This window comes from Prunus mume, linkage group LG8 (genome assembly GCF_029339155.1).
Source record: "Prunus mume cultivar Tortuosa linkage group LG8, ASM2933915v1, whole genome shotgun sequence".
Lineage (NCBI taxonomy): Eukaryota > Viridiplantae > Streptophyta > Magnoliopsida > Rosales > Rosaceae > Prunus > Prunus mume.
The window spans coordinates 13,518,668-13,535,469 of NC_142705.1; the positions used below are offsets into that span (position 1 = coordinate 13,518,668).

At 36.9% G+C, this 16,802-nt stretch overlaps 2 protein-coding genes and 1 pseudogene across 5 annotated transcripts; all 3 read left to right on the forward strand.

The window, feature by feature from the left end:
- Window positions 1-1,698: 1,698 nt before the first annotated feature.
- LOC103339381 (putative galactinol--sucrose galactosyltransferase 2) lies at window positions 1,699-7,762 on the forward strand. 4 transcript variants are annotated; one of them, XM_089042982.1, is made up of 15 exons: window positions 1,700-1,912; window positions 2,166-2,244; window positions 2,566-2,776; window positions 2,950-3,203; window positions 3,535-3,625; window positions 3,813-3,861; window positions 3,973-4,064; window positions 4,164-4,271; window positions 4,488-4,610; window positions 5,108-5,660; window positions 6,054-6,121; window positions 6,212-6,346; window positions 6,440-6,657; window positions 6,951-7,039; window positions 7,132-7,762. In XM_089042982.1, exons 3-15 carry the CDS (start codon window positions 2,586-2,588, stop codon window positions 7,480-7,482), a joined length of 2,322 nt encoding a protein of 773 aa, XP_088899108.1. In that variant the 5' UTR covers window positions 1,700-1,912; window positions 2,166-2,244; window positions 2,566-2,585; the 3' UTR covers window positions 7,483-7,762. The 4 variants fall into 4 exon arrangements, with proteins under 4 accessions (XP_008240885.2, XP_088899108.1, XP_088899107.1 ...); XM_008242663.3 differs by lacking the exon at window positions 2,166-2,244 and having other exon boundaries at window positions 1,699-1,912; XM_089042981.1 differs by lacking the exon at window positions 2,166-2,244 and having other exon boundaries at window positions 2,562-2,776.
- Window positions 7,763-9,959: 2,197 nt separating this feature from the next.
- Window positions 9,960-12,990, forward strand: LOC103339383 (polygalacturonase). Its single transcript, XM_008242666.2, is given in 10 exon segments — window positions 9,960-10,323; window positions 10,685-10,813; window positions 10,921-11,088; window positions 11,184-11,204; window positions 11,564-11,771; window positions 11,865-11,946; window positions 12,113-12,193; window positions 12,195-12,219; window positions 12,310-12,423; window positions 12,518-12,990. Coding segments are annotated over 10 exon segments (1,347 nt in total). The 5' UTR covers window positions 9,960-10,023; the 3' UTR covers window positions 12,737-12,990.
- Window positions 12,991-13,603: 613 nt separating this feature from the next.
- LOC103339474 (disease resistance protein RGA2-like) lies at window positions 13,604-16,047 on the forward strand (annotated as a pseudogene).
- Window positions 16,048-16,802: the final 755 nt, after the last annotated feature.

Sequence of the window (16,802 nt, forward strand, 5' to 3'; positions counted from 1 at the left end):
GTAAAAAGGGTAAAAATAAAATTACCTAAATGGTAGCTATAGATTAGTAATCTGATGACACGGGCGGAGCCACACTTCAACATAGCATGAAGTGGCTGTATCAATTTTAGTAATTTTTTTATAGTCAAAGTTTAAAAAGGGGAACAAGAGATGTTATTCGGGTTTAAATTTGAAACCGTTAATCTAGGGAAATCTATATTATTGTCCCCATAAGAAACGAAAGCTAGTTCTAGCGCTGTTTGCTTTTTAGGAAAGTGATTTTGCTTTCAGGATAAAATCGTAACACAATTGTCTACAAAATTTTGATGAGTATAATAGAAATCTAAAAATAAATTATACTTCACGTGTTAGGAGAAAAGTTTATGCATAATTTTTTGGGTCCAATCGAAAAGGCTGGACAGAGGTGGGTGATGACTCATGAAACATATCATATGACATTAATTTTGTCTCGTGACTTTTGCCTTCTCAAAATGCCAACAGTTACGCCAAAAGCAGTCTTTGATATTTTCAGACAAAAATTTGACAACGTAAATTTTTGTACGCTTGCGGTTGCGGTCGGGTGGTGAAAAAAGAAAGACAAATGTGACCACATATTCTAAAGCCGGTAATTAAGTTGGTAATAACTTTCAAATTAGTCCAATAATGAAGTTGATTGAAAGAAACACCATATTGTATTATGTGTTTCTTGTTCCAAAAGTATTGGTTTATCTCCATATTATATCTAGAACATGAGGTGGCCTTGCCCTAACTTTTGCTAAATCATGATGGCCAAAAAGTTGGCACCATTATAAATGGCATCAAATCATTCAGATTACAGAACATAAAAACAAAAATCACAAACCATTTTGTACATAAAAACTTGTATGAAATGATGATAGTAATGTTTTATTATCCTTAATCAATTACGGATTATCATGTGAAAAAATTATTACACGTAACATGTCATGATTAACCGAATATAGCAAAATATTACTATTCCATTTCACGTTAGTATTTCTCCATTTTGTAACATCTGGTGCAGATAAAAGATGCACTATGGCCGGGCAATGAGCGAGTCAGGAGCCATATTTGGCTTTGTTAAAGAAAGGATGATATTAAATTACTTTTTCTCAACTAGGACTTTCCCATAACACAAAAATATCTATACTGTTCTAAAAAATAACCTCATCGATATATATTATGTTGTTGCGTTGTGGATTAATCAGTTGCTCAAATGTATAATCACGTATAAACAAAAAAGGTTAAATATTTTAAACTAAATCTAATACAATCGAACTTGCAATTTGCTCTGCATTTTGTATCATTTTAGAATACCAAATTATCAATTCTTGACAATTAAAACATAGTTTTTAATATACAAAGTTTGAGTCACTCATCCCTCGTTTGAAAAAACAAATATAAAGAAATGTTTCTTAGCAAACTGTCTAGCAATATAACAATTTTTTGTTGTCCAAAACCTGAATTTGTGGTACACATTTATAGAGATGACGTCTTTCTTCAAATAAACTATTGGAAATCACAATCCAAATTCATAAGATGAGAACGTAACTAGTGATTGACCAAAAACATAACTAGTGCACACAAAAAAATCCAATGATGGTATCCAACGTGGCAGCATACGGAAGCATCGAGGAAAGAACCTGCTCGAAGTTTAACACAGCCCAAGTCGTATATAAACCCACCAACCTCTTCTTTGGAAACTCACGTTCTGTGTGTAAAAGCAGCAAACACAAACCATCACTGAGGGCATTGCATTCAAGCGCATTCCTCTGCTGGGTGCACTTGTTCTTCTCTCTGGGTTTTGGTTTTCCAAACCCTCACTTTCTTTTCATCTCTCTGTCCATTTCTAGAGGCTTAACAAAGCTCTGTGCTTGAATTCCTTGGGCAGCCAGAGACTTTTTTACCTTTTCTGGTGAGTGCTTGGGGTTTTCTGGAATTGTATGAGCTTTGATTGTGAAGTCGGTGGTGTGAGCTGTTTTTTAGCTCTTTGTTTACTTCTTCATGAAGCTCCAGCTGCCTTCAATGGCTTCTAATGATAAATTAGCCGTGAATTGAGCTTAGGCTCAGTGAATTTCATACTTGAACTTTGATTAAAATCCTGAAGCTCCTGTTTTATTCTGTTAGTCAGTTTCATATGATTGTTCTGAATTTTTGGGGTTTTTCAGACCAAAAAGTTTCAAGCTTTCAGCAAAAGTTAAAGGCTGGGAAAGGGCAAGGCCCACATCCTGTGGACCAAACTTGATGGTGATTCAAAACCCTCAAGTTATTTCCGTTTTTGCCTTTTGGGTTTTTGTTTTCTTTCTGTAGCAGTTTTCCTCAAGCAGCCTCAATTTTTCGAAATTACCAAATAAACCCTGTGCGCCAACATGCATATCACCTGGGTTCTTAAATTTTTCCGTTGATGGTATATTTTTGCTGCAAAAAATTATGGCTTTTTATTTATTTATTATAAAACCCATGGATAAATATGAAATTGATGTAGTTGATAATTGTAAACATGCTCCAGAATTCTCTATCTGATCCAAGGTGAATTTTGATGAATTTGTGTTTTATGTTGTGAGACAGTAGTTTCGCAGTCATCAACCATGACGGTCATCCCACAGATTTCAATCAACGATGGGAACTTGGTGGTTCAGGGAAAGACCATTTTGACTGGAGTTCCAGACAACATCGTGCTTACACCAGGGACTGGTGTTGGGCTCGTTGCTGGTGCTTTCATTGGTGCCACTGCCGCTCAAAGCAAAAGCCTTCACATCTTCCCCATTGGTGTTTTAGAGTAAGCAGTTTCAGTATCTCTTGTGTTTTTGGTTGTCAAAATCAATATGTCAAAGTTTAAATCTTTTAGCTTTAGCCGTAGATGGTGATTGAGTAATGGTGCAATGATTGCTATGCTTTGAATTTCAAATTTTCAAATATGGTAGTAATTACTGTCGTTATTATGATGCATAGGGGTGTCCGTTTCATGTGCTGCTTCCGGTTCAAGTTATGGTGGATGACTCAGAGGATGGGGACATGTGGGAAAGATGTTCCATTGGAGACCCAATTCATGCTTGTTGAAAGCAAAGGTGATGGCGAAGGAGGTGATGAAGATGATTCTTCTTCCCCTACCATCTACACCGTCTTCCTGCCTCTGCTTGAGGGCCTCTTCCGTTCTGTTCTGCAAGGCAACGAGAGGAATGAAGTCGAGATTTGCCTCGAGAGTGGTGAGTAGGTTATGACAATAAAACAAGTATCTGGTGTAGGCTATTTACACCTTCCCTGCCTGTCATTCCATTATATAAGGCCATGTCTTCCCTTTAATCAGTCCCATCCCGCCGGCCAATAATGAAGGAGATGAACAATCTGAAAATGTGGGGTGGAGCTGTCATTAATGCGAACACAGTCGGGCTGGAGAAACCACCCACAATGAATATCATTCAAATGAATCAAATAATTGGAGTTTAAAGGATTTGGGAAAAGGAAAAAAAATACAACATTCGAGTTCGAAGGAACCGAAAACAACGTGTTTCTTGTGGTGTGTGATTGGTTTTGCAGGAGATTCTGCTGTTCAGACCAATCAGGGCCAGTGCCTTGTTTACATCCATGCTGGAACCAATCCATTTGAGGTTATCACACAGGCTGTAAAGTAAGTCCTGAATTTTCATTCTAATAATTTGTCGTCCTCATTGTAGATCTGCAATTAAATCTGTAATTTTGTTTTGCTAATATGATTATGTTATTGCTAGAAAAGGTAAATAGTTTGGTTTTGATTAGGATGATGTCTTTGCATTTATTTTGGTAAATGACTCTCTGTTTTCAATTTCATTAAACAGGGCTGTGGAAAAACACATGAAAACTTTTGTTCACCGTGAGAAGAAAAAGGTAAGACCACAACACTTTGTCTTCTTCTGTAATTGGTGTTCTACAATTTGAATGGCGCATCACAACCGTTTCTTGAATGAATCTAATATCTGTTCTCTTGGTTGCTTGCAGTTGCCTTCTTTTCTTGACTGGTTTGGCTGGTGTACATGGGATGCCTTTTACACTGATGTCACAGCCGAGGGTGTGGAGCAAGGCCTTAAAAGGTAATAAGAAACGATATCATATTTAACTTGCTATTTACTCTTAACTTGAATTTGTAAGCAGCTATTTAATTACGGTGTTGTGTTGTTGAATCATTGCAGCTTATCCAAGGGTGGGACGCCTCCGCGATTCCTTATTGTTGATGATGGCTGGCAACAGATTGAAAATAAAGACAAGGATACTGATGCTGTTGTACAAGAAGGAGCACAGTAATGCTTCTGTCTTCTTTCTCAATTTTAAATGATTACTCTTTTATCAGTTTTGATAATGCTCTCTTTCCATGTGCATGATTGGAATAGCATAAGTTAGAAGGATCTTCTTTTGTCGTCTTCTTACACGCAATCATGCATTTTTTCTCTGGACATTGCTGTTGGGTCTATCGACTTAAAGTAGTTGGTTAGTTAATGCTAGTACGCTAATTGCAGGTTTGCAAGTAGGCTGACTGGAATAAAAGAGAATGAAAAATTCCAAAAGAATGGCCACAACAGTGAGCAAGTCTCCGGTCTGAAACACGTTGTGGATGAAGCCAAGCAACATCAAAATGTCAAGTAAGTTGCACAGAACTCCCTGCTGTTCTTTTATAATGGTTTTACATAGAATTTGTTTATCTACTTCAGACACATAGCAAGATATTGCTGGGGTTTAAAAATCCATGATTTCGTATCCTTAAAAATGGTAGGTCAGAGTAGAGATCCCCTGGAGAAATATTTATTCGATATTCAGAATTATAACATGAAAATGGGTACTTATTGGGAAATTAATTACAGATATGTGTGATCTCGAAGAGTTTATGATCAGAATAAATGTTGAATGGGGACAAAGGGCTTTTTCTTCTAGTTAATAAATTGATGGCTTTAGTTTGAATAAAATCTCACTATCAGTAGCAAACAAGGAAAAAAATTGAATATTGTGGGATGCTAGATTTTGTATTCTGCTTGACATTTGCTGATGTTCATCCATTGTAAGATTTTATTTATTTATTGGAAAAAAGATTTATGTAGGAAGTATTGTTACTCATTAGCTGAATTTGTGACTTGCTGCTCAGATTTGTGTATGTATGGCATGCTCTAGCTGGTTACTGGGGTGGAGTGAAACCAGCTGCTACTGGCATGGAACACTATGACACTGCTTTGGCATACCCAGTGTCGTCCCCTGGTGTAACGGGAAACCAACCAGACATAGTTATGGACAGCTTATCTGTTCACGGCCTTGGTCTGGTACATCCAAAGAAAGTTTTCAATTTCTACAATGAGCTTCATGCCTACTTGGCTTCTTGTGGTGTGGATGGAGCTAAGGTTGATGTTCAAAACATTATTGAGACTCTTGGGTCTGGTCATGGTGGTAGAGTTTCGTTGACCCGCAGCTACCACCAGGCACTTGAGGCTTCGGTTGCTCGAAACTTTCCTGACAATGGATGTATCTCTTGCATGTGTCATAACACTGATGGGCTCTACAGTTCCAAGCAGACTGCTGTGGTGAGAGCTTCTGATGACTTCTACCCCCGGGATCCTGCTTCTCACACAATTCATATATCTTCTGTTGCTTATAACACCCTTTTCCTTGGAGAATTCATGCAACCTGATTGGGATATGTTTCATGTAAGTAAATAATGAGGTATTTTATGTCTCATTTTCTTATCTCAATATGCTTTGGCACTGTTTGGATTTTTCTGGATGTTGATGTGTAGGATTTTTCAGTTGTAGAAGGCTAGTAAGCATTTCTTTGAAGTACATGCTTATTAAATTTCCATTCATGTTGTAATTGTAAAAAGTAGTTTACTATTGCATACTAGTCTACGTTAGTTGGTGGAGGCTTGAAACATCAATATTCATGTTTGTTAAAGATTTACAATTGCAATTTATTTGGTTATTTGCAATGTTCTGTGATGTTGAGACTCAATGTCATTTATTTGGAAGAAAGGCAGATAAACTTGTTGCTATTATCATTTGGCATAACATGTTTTATTGATGAAAGAATCTTTTCTTTTGCAGAGTTTACATTCGCCTGCAGAGTATCATGGTGCAGCTCATGCTGTTGGTGGATGTGCAATCTATGTCAGGTAATGCTATGCACCAAACAAACTTATTCTATAGGCACTTTCGTGGAAGTATGAGTTCTAATGCATAATTTTGGGTATTTCTCTTGACAGTGATAAGCCAGGCAACCACAACTTTGATCTTTTGAGGAGGCTTGTCCTCCCTGACGGATCTGTCCTCCGTGCCCAATTACCTGGCAGGCCGACCCGTGATTGTCTCTTTGCTGATCCAGCAAGAGATGGGACCAGGTTTGTTCTGTTTCCTCTCTATGCTTTCCAAGTTATATGGTTTTTGAAATTTATATCTATATCAGTAAAGCTTATGTAAATAATTCTTTGCAGCTTGCTCAAAATTTGGAATGTCAACAAATGCTCTGGTGTGGTTGGTGTGTTTAACTGTCAAGGTGCAGGTTGGTGTAAGATTATAAAGAGGACTCGCATTCATGATGAGTCTCCTAGTACCCTCACTGCTTCTGTCCGTGCCACCGATGTTGATGTCATTGCTCAAGTTGCTGGTGCTGATTGGAATGGAGAAACAGTAGTTTATGCTTATAAGTCAGGTACCAACAGTCAGGAAGCAATTCTCTAGTAGCTTGTCAATATGATATAATAGCAAAACTCATGGGAACAAATCTGCCTACCTTTCCTATAATTTGTAACATTTTCTCCACTACTTCCTGGTCTTCAGCTTTCTATCATTATGAACCGTTATTGACTGTCAATAGGAACAAAATGATATAATTGCAAAACTCAAAAGAACAAATCTACCTACCTTTATTATAAATTGTAACATTATTACCACTACTTCCTGGTCTTCAGCTTTCTAACATTATGAACCATTATTGACTGTCAGGTGAGGTAATTCGGTTGCCAAAAGGTGGTTCGGTCCCTGTGAGTCTTAATGTTCTGGAGTACGAGCTTTTCCATTTCTGTCCTCTCAAGGTTGGTCATCTAAGGTCGCTATTGTTTATTAGATGCTGAGATTCCGATTGTTGCTAAGGGTTTACTAAATGATATGGTTTTGTCTGTTGCAGGAGATCACATCCAACATCTCATTTGCGCCAATAGGCCTACTTGACATGTTCAATGTCAGTGCTGCTTTGGAGCAGGTTGAAATCCATTTGGCTTCTGACAAGAAACCAGAGCTTTCCAATGGGGAAGATACCATTTCTCTCTGCGAGAATGGATCTCCAACTGCGACAATTGGTCTCAAAACCAGAGGATGTGGAAGATTTGGAGCGTACCTTTCCCAGCGTCCACTGAAGTGCACTGTCGACAATGCTGAGACTGAGTTCGAATATGACTCTGCAACTGGATTAATGACCATTACCATCCCAGTTCCAGACGAAGAGATGTACAGATGGTCAGTAGAGATCCAAGTTTAAGTAGTCCAATACTAAGAATTTAGTTAACATTGTCACTCTGGTTGGGGGTTTTGGAATTCATGCATTTGAAGACATGATGTGGCAGTTTTGCAAGCTGGAGGGAGAGGCCCAACTTGGGAAATAAGTAGTAGAGAGCTAATGTTGTAGTGTTCTGGTTTTCTCTGTAATAAAAGTTCTACTCAGCATCCTGTTCCTTTAGTGATGTTGCTAGGAACTAGAGTTAACCAATGTTGTAGTGTTCTGGTTTCTCTGCAATAAAAGTATCTATCTTTGTTACTCAGCTTATCCTCTTCCATTTTTTAATGTCCCGTGCAAATGTGCGCAAGCAGGAGGAAAAAAACCCTAAATAAACTCAACCCTAGGAAAGATTCTTAGTTCTAATAAGTTCTATACAACCATGAGTCTATTTCTTGAGAAAATTTCAGTAGGGCTTATTTATGTCACTTCATAAGGGAGTACAGTCCCGTTAAAAGTTGACATGTGTTTTTATGAAATAAAAACTGCTATCAAGACACAACCACATGAGAGGAACAGTCTCACTAAAGATTTTCTTGTCTCTCACATCACATGAGAACCCTACAAAGAAATGTAGACGATAAATAATATCATACCATATGCAACCACGTAATCATTACCTCAATTAGTCATTGTCATCTTATACTTAGCTTAATTACCTTATTTAAGTCGCCAACATGATGCGGGTTTAGAAGATCTTTTGTTCCACTCCATCATGACTAAGTAAGAAATAAAATTAATAATATGACAACCAGCTAATGTGTACGACTCTCTAACACCACTTTGCTTTCAATGTTTTCGTTCTGATGCATAGTTTCCTTCAAATTTTACATTCTGATATTACGTCACGAGACTTAAATGATACATAAGAACGTGTTAGTCTGTAGGAATTTTTTAAAAAAGAAAAAGATAAAAGAAAAGATAAAAAGATTAGAAATAATATCGGCGACGAATCGTTAAACCATACATATTAAAATTGATTTTATGTAAAATTCAAAGGAAAAATTACTAAACCAAATACAAGTAGTCGAAGAAAGATGCCCCTACTTTGCCAGAAAATCAGCTACCATGTTAGATTATCGAAATTATTTATCTTGGCAATCTTTGATTTCAAATATAACACATCTATTAGAAATCTAAAGAGAGTTACTCATGTTGCTTAAGAGTTATTAGAAGAAGAGAAAAAAAAAAAAAACTATACGGCATAATCCACACATGATATGGATGAATACTTCCGATGTTTTAGTACGATTGGAACACGCCATTTATTATATATGCTAGTCAAATTATTAATCATTACAAACAACTAGAGAGATGTTTGCACGCTACGAAATTCTTCGCATTGCATCATGGAGTTTCCTCCTAATTTCTCACTAAAATAAAAATAAAAATCATGACATTGTTGTGATATTTAAACAATATAAGGGCTCCTTTGAGATTGCATTTTTAGTTAGCACTTCTGATCATAAGCACTTCTCATAAAAGCACTTTTATTATAAATAGGTTGAATTTTCATAATAAATCTAAGTACTTATTGGAAATGCACTTGTGAGTGCTTCCTGAATAAACACATAGCAGATGCTTTTCAAGCGCTTTCATGACCTAGAAGCACTCTGAACGAATCAAAGCGTGTCCATTTGTTACTGTGTTGCATCCTTCAATCCTAAAAATGAAAATGGTGACACAACCCATTGTCTCCACCCTTTTTCTCCAATACTATAAATTTCTCTCCATCTATTGTTTAATTTTTGCCAACTTAGGTCACACTGAATTTCTCCAATTTGATAACACAATATGTTAGATTGTATGTGAAAAGAACATTTCCATATGTAGCCTCGAACTAAGAGACATAACTTTAAGTCCACATTGGAGTATATGATCTCACTATATTGAAGGATTTTCACTGCAAAACATTAGCAAAGTAGGAAACCGGTTAGCGACTTATTTGTGGGCCATAAACAGACAAACATAAGTGTGCTTTCCGATTACCACTCAAGTGATATAATCTTATCAATAATGGTAGCTATATAGAATCAAACGATAAAACAGGAGGTTAGAGAACGCTACGTACTTTGTGTATGCATAAAAAATTAAAATTAATTATTAGAACAACGTGTTCTTCCTCTAGAGTTACTGTTGCCGAACTATTCGGATCATTGAGTAGGTGAATTCTTGTTGAAATGTGTACTCAGATTGACAATCCAACAACGCGCTATGCGAGACAATCGGGAAAAGAACATAACATAACCATATACATTGTCTATACATACAGTCTTTTTAAATGATAATACTAATTGCGTGGATATATATAGAAAATAATGACATGTAATGACCAAGTGATGAAATCACATTTTCATGTGATGCATCAAGAAGTTGACGGGGCACCAACAAGTAATGAGGGCTTCTCAGTCTGTCTCTATAAATATCGAATCTCACCATCCCATTCTTCTCACCAATCCATAAATTTTAGCTCAAATATCCCATGAACATCCATTTTGCATGCTTCTTATATAATAGAAGAAAACGATGGCTCCTCAAGAAATTGATTTAATCCCATTCTTTTTCATCATCCTCTCTTTTGTTTCCTGCAGTTTACAAGACATCCCACTCAACAAGTATGTTGAGGAAGCATCTCAATTCGGTTCCCAAGCTTATCCTTCATACTTCGACATGATCGATGATGGCGGTAACTTCTCCAAAGACTTGATCAAGCAAAGTTCAGACGTCCTAAGTTTGAAGAGCTTCGATAAAGTGGATGGCAATTCAGCTTCGGTAAATGTCAATGATTTTGGAGCTGAGGGTGATGGAGAAACTGATGACACAGAGGTGATATTCTTCTTAAACCTAAATGGTGGTTAATTTGTGGCTTCCACGAGGGTACTATATCTTGTATTTTGCTTTCTGATATTAGTATTATTATTTGTTCAAGAATGTCAAGTTTCAGATGTAAAAGTTGGCAAAATAAATACAACATATAATGAGTGGTTCCACTACATCAATGCTTTTCCGTATAAAATCCCACACATGCCGGATTGCACATGTGATTCAGTTATCAATAGTTTGATAATAGTGGGCCGCTAGTTTGTCCCTTTGAAATCTTTGCACTATTGTAGTGACAACTTGTACTTTACACTTTATTTCTTTTATATATATTGGTGTTGTATGCTTAATTATATAGTTCTTTCAGGCGTTTGAGAAGGCTTGGAAGGCCGCTTGTTCATCTAATGATGAAGCTGTTCTGGTGGTGCCTGAGAAGATCTATCACCTTAAACCAATTCGATTTTCAGGCCCTTGCAAATCTGAAGTTACGGTTCAGGTGGGAGCTATGGAAAGGAAGGCTATAGCTAGCTAACTATGCTTGAATTAATATACTCTAAACTATTCTTGTGTGAACAAAAATAAAGATTATGGGAAAATTTTCAGATTCTTGGAACCTTAAAGGCTTCTGATAACCGACCTGACTTCGGCCAAGATGGTAGACACTGGCTTGTCTTTGATACCGTCCGAAATTTATTGGTTGAAGGTGGTGGAGTCATCAATGGCAATGGGGAACAATGGTGGCAAAACTCATGCAAAATCAATAAATCTAAGGTATATTAGTATAATTTAAATGCCGTTTTCATATATACTTGGTTTAATAAAATATATGCTGACTTAATGTGTTCCAATCCAATATTGATTTGCAGCCCTGCAAGGACGCACCAACGGTATGTATGTTCATTTCCTAGCCCCACGCATATATTTACATACAAACTGTTATTTTAAAGAAATTATTGAGTCAACGGAGTCTAATCCAGTGGAAAATAGCCTTGACTTGTGGACTAAAAGTCTCATGTTCGAATGTCAAAAGTTCGAATGTCAAAAGTCGAATCCCCATGAATCATCATCATAATTGTGTGTGTGTGTGAAATCTCCCTCCCCTCTAGTTTAGACTATCACTTGTACAAAAAAAAAAATTTAAAATTTTCAGGAAATTATTTTAAAGAAATTATTGAGATTATAGGATAACAAGGTCCTAAATATTTTTATGGGTTACTTTGACTCATCATATATATTTTGGCTGCAGGCACTCATCTTTCAGAAGTGCAAGAATTTGAGGGTGAATAACCTGAACGTGCAAGATGCGCAACAAATTCATGTGTCTTTCCAGAAGTGCATGAACGTTCAAGCTTCCAATCTCTCAATAATTGCACCAGAGAAAAGCCCCAATACTGATGGAATTCATGTCACAGATACGCAAAACATACTCATCACGAACTCTGTCATAGCCACAGGTGCACTTCACATTACCAAACAAAAATAAAATTTTCTAATTAATGCACCCTTCAATCATCCTAACATATATATATACCATATTGTTAACTAAGGTGATGATTGTCTTTCAATTGTAAATGGATGCGAAAAGGTGCAAGCCAAGAACATTACCTGTGGACCAGGTCATGGAATCAGGTATAATTTTGAACCCCTACTTTCCGAGTAAATTTTCGGGTTGAATTCAGATCGACAGTCTAGAAACGTAGTACATATGACAGCCTGACTGGCAAGAGAATATTTTCGTGATGTTATCTATGTATTGAATAGTAATGCTTGTCCAAATTTTTCATGGTGACCTCAGTATTGGAAGCTTGGGATCTCGAAATTCAAAAGCTTATGTTTCAGAAATTACAGTGAATGGAGCTGTATTTTCTGGAACCACATGAAGTTAGGATTAAGACATGGCAGGTATATAGAGTTTCAAATTTACTTAAGTAGAAGTACAGAATGAGTTTTGAGTACAAAAAAACATGGAACAACCAACAATGTTATATTCAGGGAGGATCCGGAAGTGCAAGCAACATCACATTTGAGAACATTGAAATGCACAATGTTTCCAACCCAATAATTATCGACCAAAACTACTGCGACAGAAAACCTTGCAAAGAACAGGTAATTAATCAAACTACCAGAAGATTAATTACACCAACTTCATCACTTGATTAGGCTCTTGATTTATAATTATCTATTGATTCAATGATCACAGAGATCAGCAGTTCAAGTGGAAAATGTGGTGTACAAGAACATTAGTGGAACAAGTGCTTCGGATGTTGCGATAAAATTCGATTGCAGCAAGAGCTTCCCTTGTAAGGGGATTGTGTTGCAAGGTATTAATCTCCAGCGCGAAGGAGGGAAAGCAGCTAAAGCATCATGCAACCATGTCAATGTGAATAGCATAGGAGATGTCTCCACTTTGTCATTATAGTTAGAACAAGGGCAATATATACAAGACTTGCCAATATATATGAACATCTTTCTTCATTATTTTTTTAATTGTATAGGATGACTCATATCTTGTCCTGCATTATCGACTATGCCCACAGTCATCAGCTCTCTTTTGAGCAACTGTGGAAGCCTATAAAAGCCTAAATACCAAAACTCTTCCTAATTGTTTATTAAAGTGAGTCATATGATATGACATCTTCAATTCAAAATTGTTGTGCCCGCGCCTACCCTTAATATATGGTCGTATTTATTTATTGTCATGCAAAAGAAAAAGTCATTCCTAATTATTTAACCACCCACACTTACATAGTCTATTTCATTTTTTTAATATTTATATAATACAAATAATAGTCTAAACTATAAGGGAGGATGATTTTCTCACACACATACTATCAAGGTACCATGAAGAATTCAAATATGAGATTATTGGTCTGCAAGTCAAGATCCTTTTCCACTCGGTTAGACCTCGTTGTCGAGTAGTATTTATTACCCAAAAAAAAAGAAAAAAAGTAGGCATAATTATTGTACACATCCACTGTTAAATAGTTTTTCTTTATTGATGAAAACACAAAATGAGTGTTGCCAATTTCACTCCCCTCATTATTTCCCCATTCAACGCTTATAATTAATCTTAATTGCACATTTATCTCTTATGAAATTACTTAAAAGAACAATTTAAGCTTTAAAAATAATAAATAAAATACTGAATGAAATATCAGCTGTGTACAAAATTGTTCCCACCGTTGACTACTGTATGTGATCGGCAAGCAAAAGTATGGTTTGTATTTGAAGGCACATTTGCAGTCAATTGATTCATACCCTCTGTATTCACCTCATGGAAAAAACCATGGCTGATGTTGCCTTTGAGTTGGCAAGCAAACTCATTGAAAAGCTAAGCTCCATTGCCTACGATGAGATTTGCTTGGTATGGGGCGTCAAAGCAGACCTGCAGAAGCTGGGGCGCACCATGTCAGCCATCAAAGCTGTCCTCTTGGACGCTGAAGAGAAGCAAGCACATAACAAGGAGCTACGCAGTTGGCTACAACAACTTAAAGATGTGTTTCTTGATGCCGAGGATTTGTTGGATGAGTTTGAGTGCCAAGCTCTGCGAAAGCAAACATATCATGGCACCACTAGAAAGGTACGCCATTTCTTTTCTCCTTCTAATCCAATCGCTTTCCGTTTGAAAGCAGGTCATGAGATCAAGGGGATTAGGGAGAGGTTAGATGAGCTTAAAGCTAATAAGGCTATATTTGATCTTCTCTCTATTGACCATCATGGAAGAAATCATGATGATCATCATAGTAGTGTAAAGAACATGATGATGAGAGAGAACATGACCCACTCCTTTGTTCGTCCTTCGGAGGTTATTGGTAGAGACTCTGAGAAAAAAGAAATTGTTGATCTTCTGCTGCAACAACAAGTGATAACCAAAGTGGCAACAATAAGAATGTTTCTGTCATTCCAATAGTGGGAATTGGAGGTTTGGGGAAGACCACACTAGCCAAATTGCTGTACAATGATGAAAGGGTTGTTAGGAATTTTGAATTGAGGATGTGGGTGTATGTTTCAGTAGACTTTGATCTTATTAGAATAACAAAAGAGATTCTTAGTTCTGCATTAGATACAGAGATCAGTGATAAGTTGTCTATAGATCAATTGCAAGGAAAGCTACGCAGACGCTTTGAAGGATAAGAAATTTTTGCTTGTCTTGGATGATGTGTGGATTGATGATCGTATAAAATGGAGTGAGTTCAGAGATGTATTGATAGATGGAGCCAAATTAGGAAGTAAAATTTTAGTGACGACGCGTAATATATCAGTTGCTTCAGTCACGAGCACAGTCGAACATACGTTAATTTAAAAGGCCTCTCTAATGAGGATTGCTTGTCTTTATTTGTAAAATGTGCATTTGTAGAAGAAGATGAGAAGAAACATCCAAACCTCTTTGAAATAGGAAAAGATATTGTGAGAAAGTGTGGAGGGGTTCCGTTGGCGGTGAGAACCTTAGGGAGTCAATTGTACTTGGAGACTGATGAACGCAAATGGAAATTGATAAGAGATTCTGAGATATGGGAATTAGAACGAGAAGGTGCTGGTCACATTTTACCTGCTTTAAGATTGAGTTATACTCAACTGCCTTCTCATTTGAAAAATTGTCTTGCTTACTGTTTACTTCTTCCAAAGGGTATGTTTGGATATTATAGCTTGACTTGATCTATTGTTGGATGGCACATGGTATCCTTCAACCAAGGAGCATGAAAATCCAGAGCTAGAAGATGTTGGCGAGCTATATTTCAAAGAGTTATGGGCGAGATCTTTCTTTGAGCATGTTGAACTTGTGGACTATCACTATAATCTCAGCTATAGATTTTCCATGCATGATCTTATCCACGACCTTGTACAATCACTTGCAGAAAGTGAGTTCTCTATAGTAAACTCTAGCACCAAAAACATCTCTGAAAATGTTAGACATTTGCCAATTCTGGAACTTGGCCAAAATGGTTCAACAATGCTGCGAAAGCTGAACAAAGTGCGAACCATAACGGCTCGGGGTATAATTATTGATGAATCCTTCCTTCACACATGCCTTTCAAGATTCAAATATTCGCGATATGGCATTTGTTTGATTTATCATTAAAAGGGTTGCCAAGTTCCATTGGTACCCTAAAGCATTTGAGATATCTGGACTTAGCTGGTAATGATGAAATGAAGAAACTCCCAACACAATTTGTGTTACAGAGCCTGCAAAGCCTAGGCCTTCTTGGATGTGAGAATCTTGAAAACTTGCCTAGAGATACAAGCAACTTGACTTGCCTCAGACTCCTTTTCTTAACCACAAAGCAAACAAGTTTTTCGGAGAACGGAGTCGGATGCTTGAAATCACTTCGGTTTCTTTGTATTTGGAATTGTGGAAATCTAACGTCTTTGCCAAGTGATATGAGTTACCTTGCTGCATTGCGTACCCTTGTAATATATAAATGTAAAAGGCTTGAATTGGTGAATGGAAACTATCAAGTAATTGCACTGAGGCTCCAAAAATTGGTTATAGATGGTGTACCAAAGATGTTGGCATTGCCCGAATGGTTGCAAGGAGCTGCTGAAACCCTACAAGACTGCTATATTATACACTGTGACAATTTGGAGGCATTACCCGGGTGGTTGACAAATTTCACGTCGCTTAGAAAGCTGGTCCTTGAATCGTGCCGGAAATTGTTGTATTTGCCAGAGAAGGTGCATCCTCTAGAACTTACAATTGAAAATTGTCCTAAATTGGAGAGGAGATGCTAACGTACCATTGGGGAAGATCCACCGGAAGAATTCTATTTGTAGAAATCTTGTATGTGTTCTTGGCAATATTTTCCATTTCTCTTACATTGAAGGGAAAAATAACTTGCAGATGTTTTCCTTTCCATTGTGGAATAATCTTTTATTTGTTTCTTTCCTTGACTCAGTGATTGATTATATCATGGTTCAATTCTTCTTAATTAAGAAGGGCTACATAGCATATGTGAATTAATCCAGTTAGTTAGAGTAGTGGGACGACATTGATCGAATTTGAACAATGTATTAACTATTTGGGTTGACATAATATATGGACTATTCGTGATTAAAAAAAAACCTGTAAAATATTATAGGACGACGAACTAATGAATAGCAGTTTATTAAGTTAAAACTGAGGCATGCTTCAATCTCAATTGTTTTTCGGTTGAACACTTGATCAAAATTTCAAAACTACAAAAAAAAGAAAAAAAAAGGCAACCAGAAAATCGAGAGTGGCAATATATATATATATATATATATATATATGCATATGAGAAAAAAGAGATGAGTGCTTCTAGTGATGTGTGTGACAGCATATGGTGCCAAGTACAGTACAGCCACTGTTTAACCTTCTTTCCAGAATATACTATCTTCTGCAAAAGAATCAATATGATGGCATGGCAGTTTGTAGTACTCATTCACCGTATAAGCTGGCTGTTTGCTTGAGTGTTTTGCAAACAGCATGGCATGTTAGGCACTAGCAAGACTGACTTTGAGGAAAC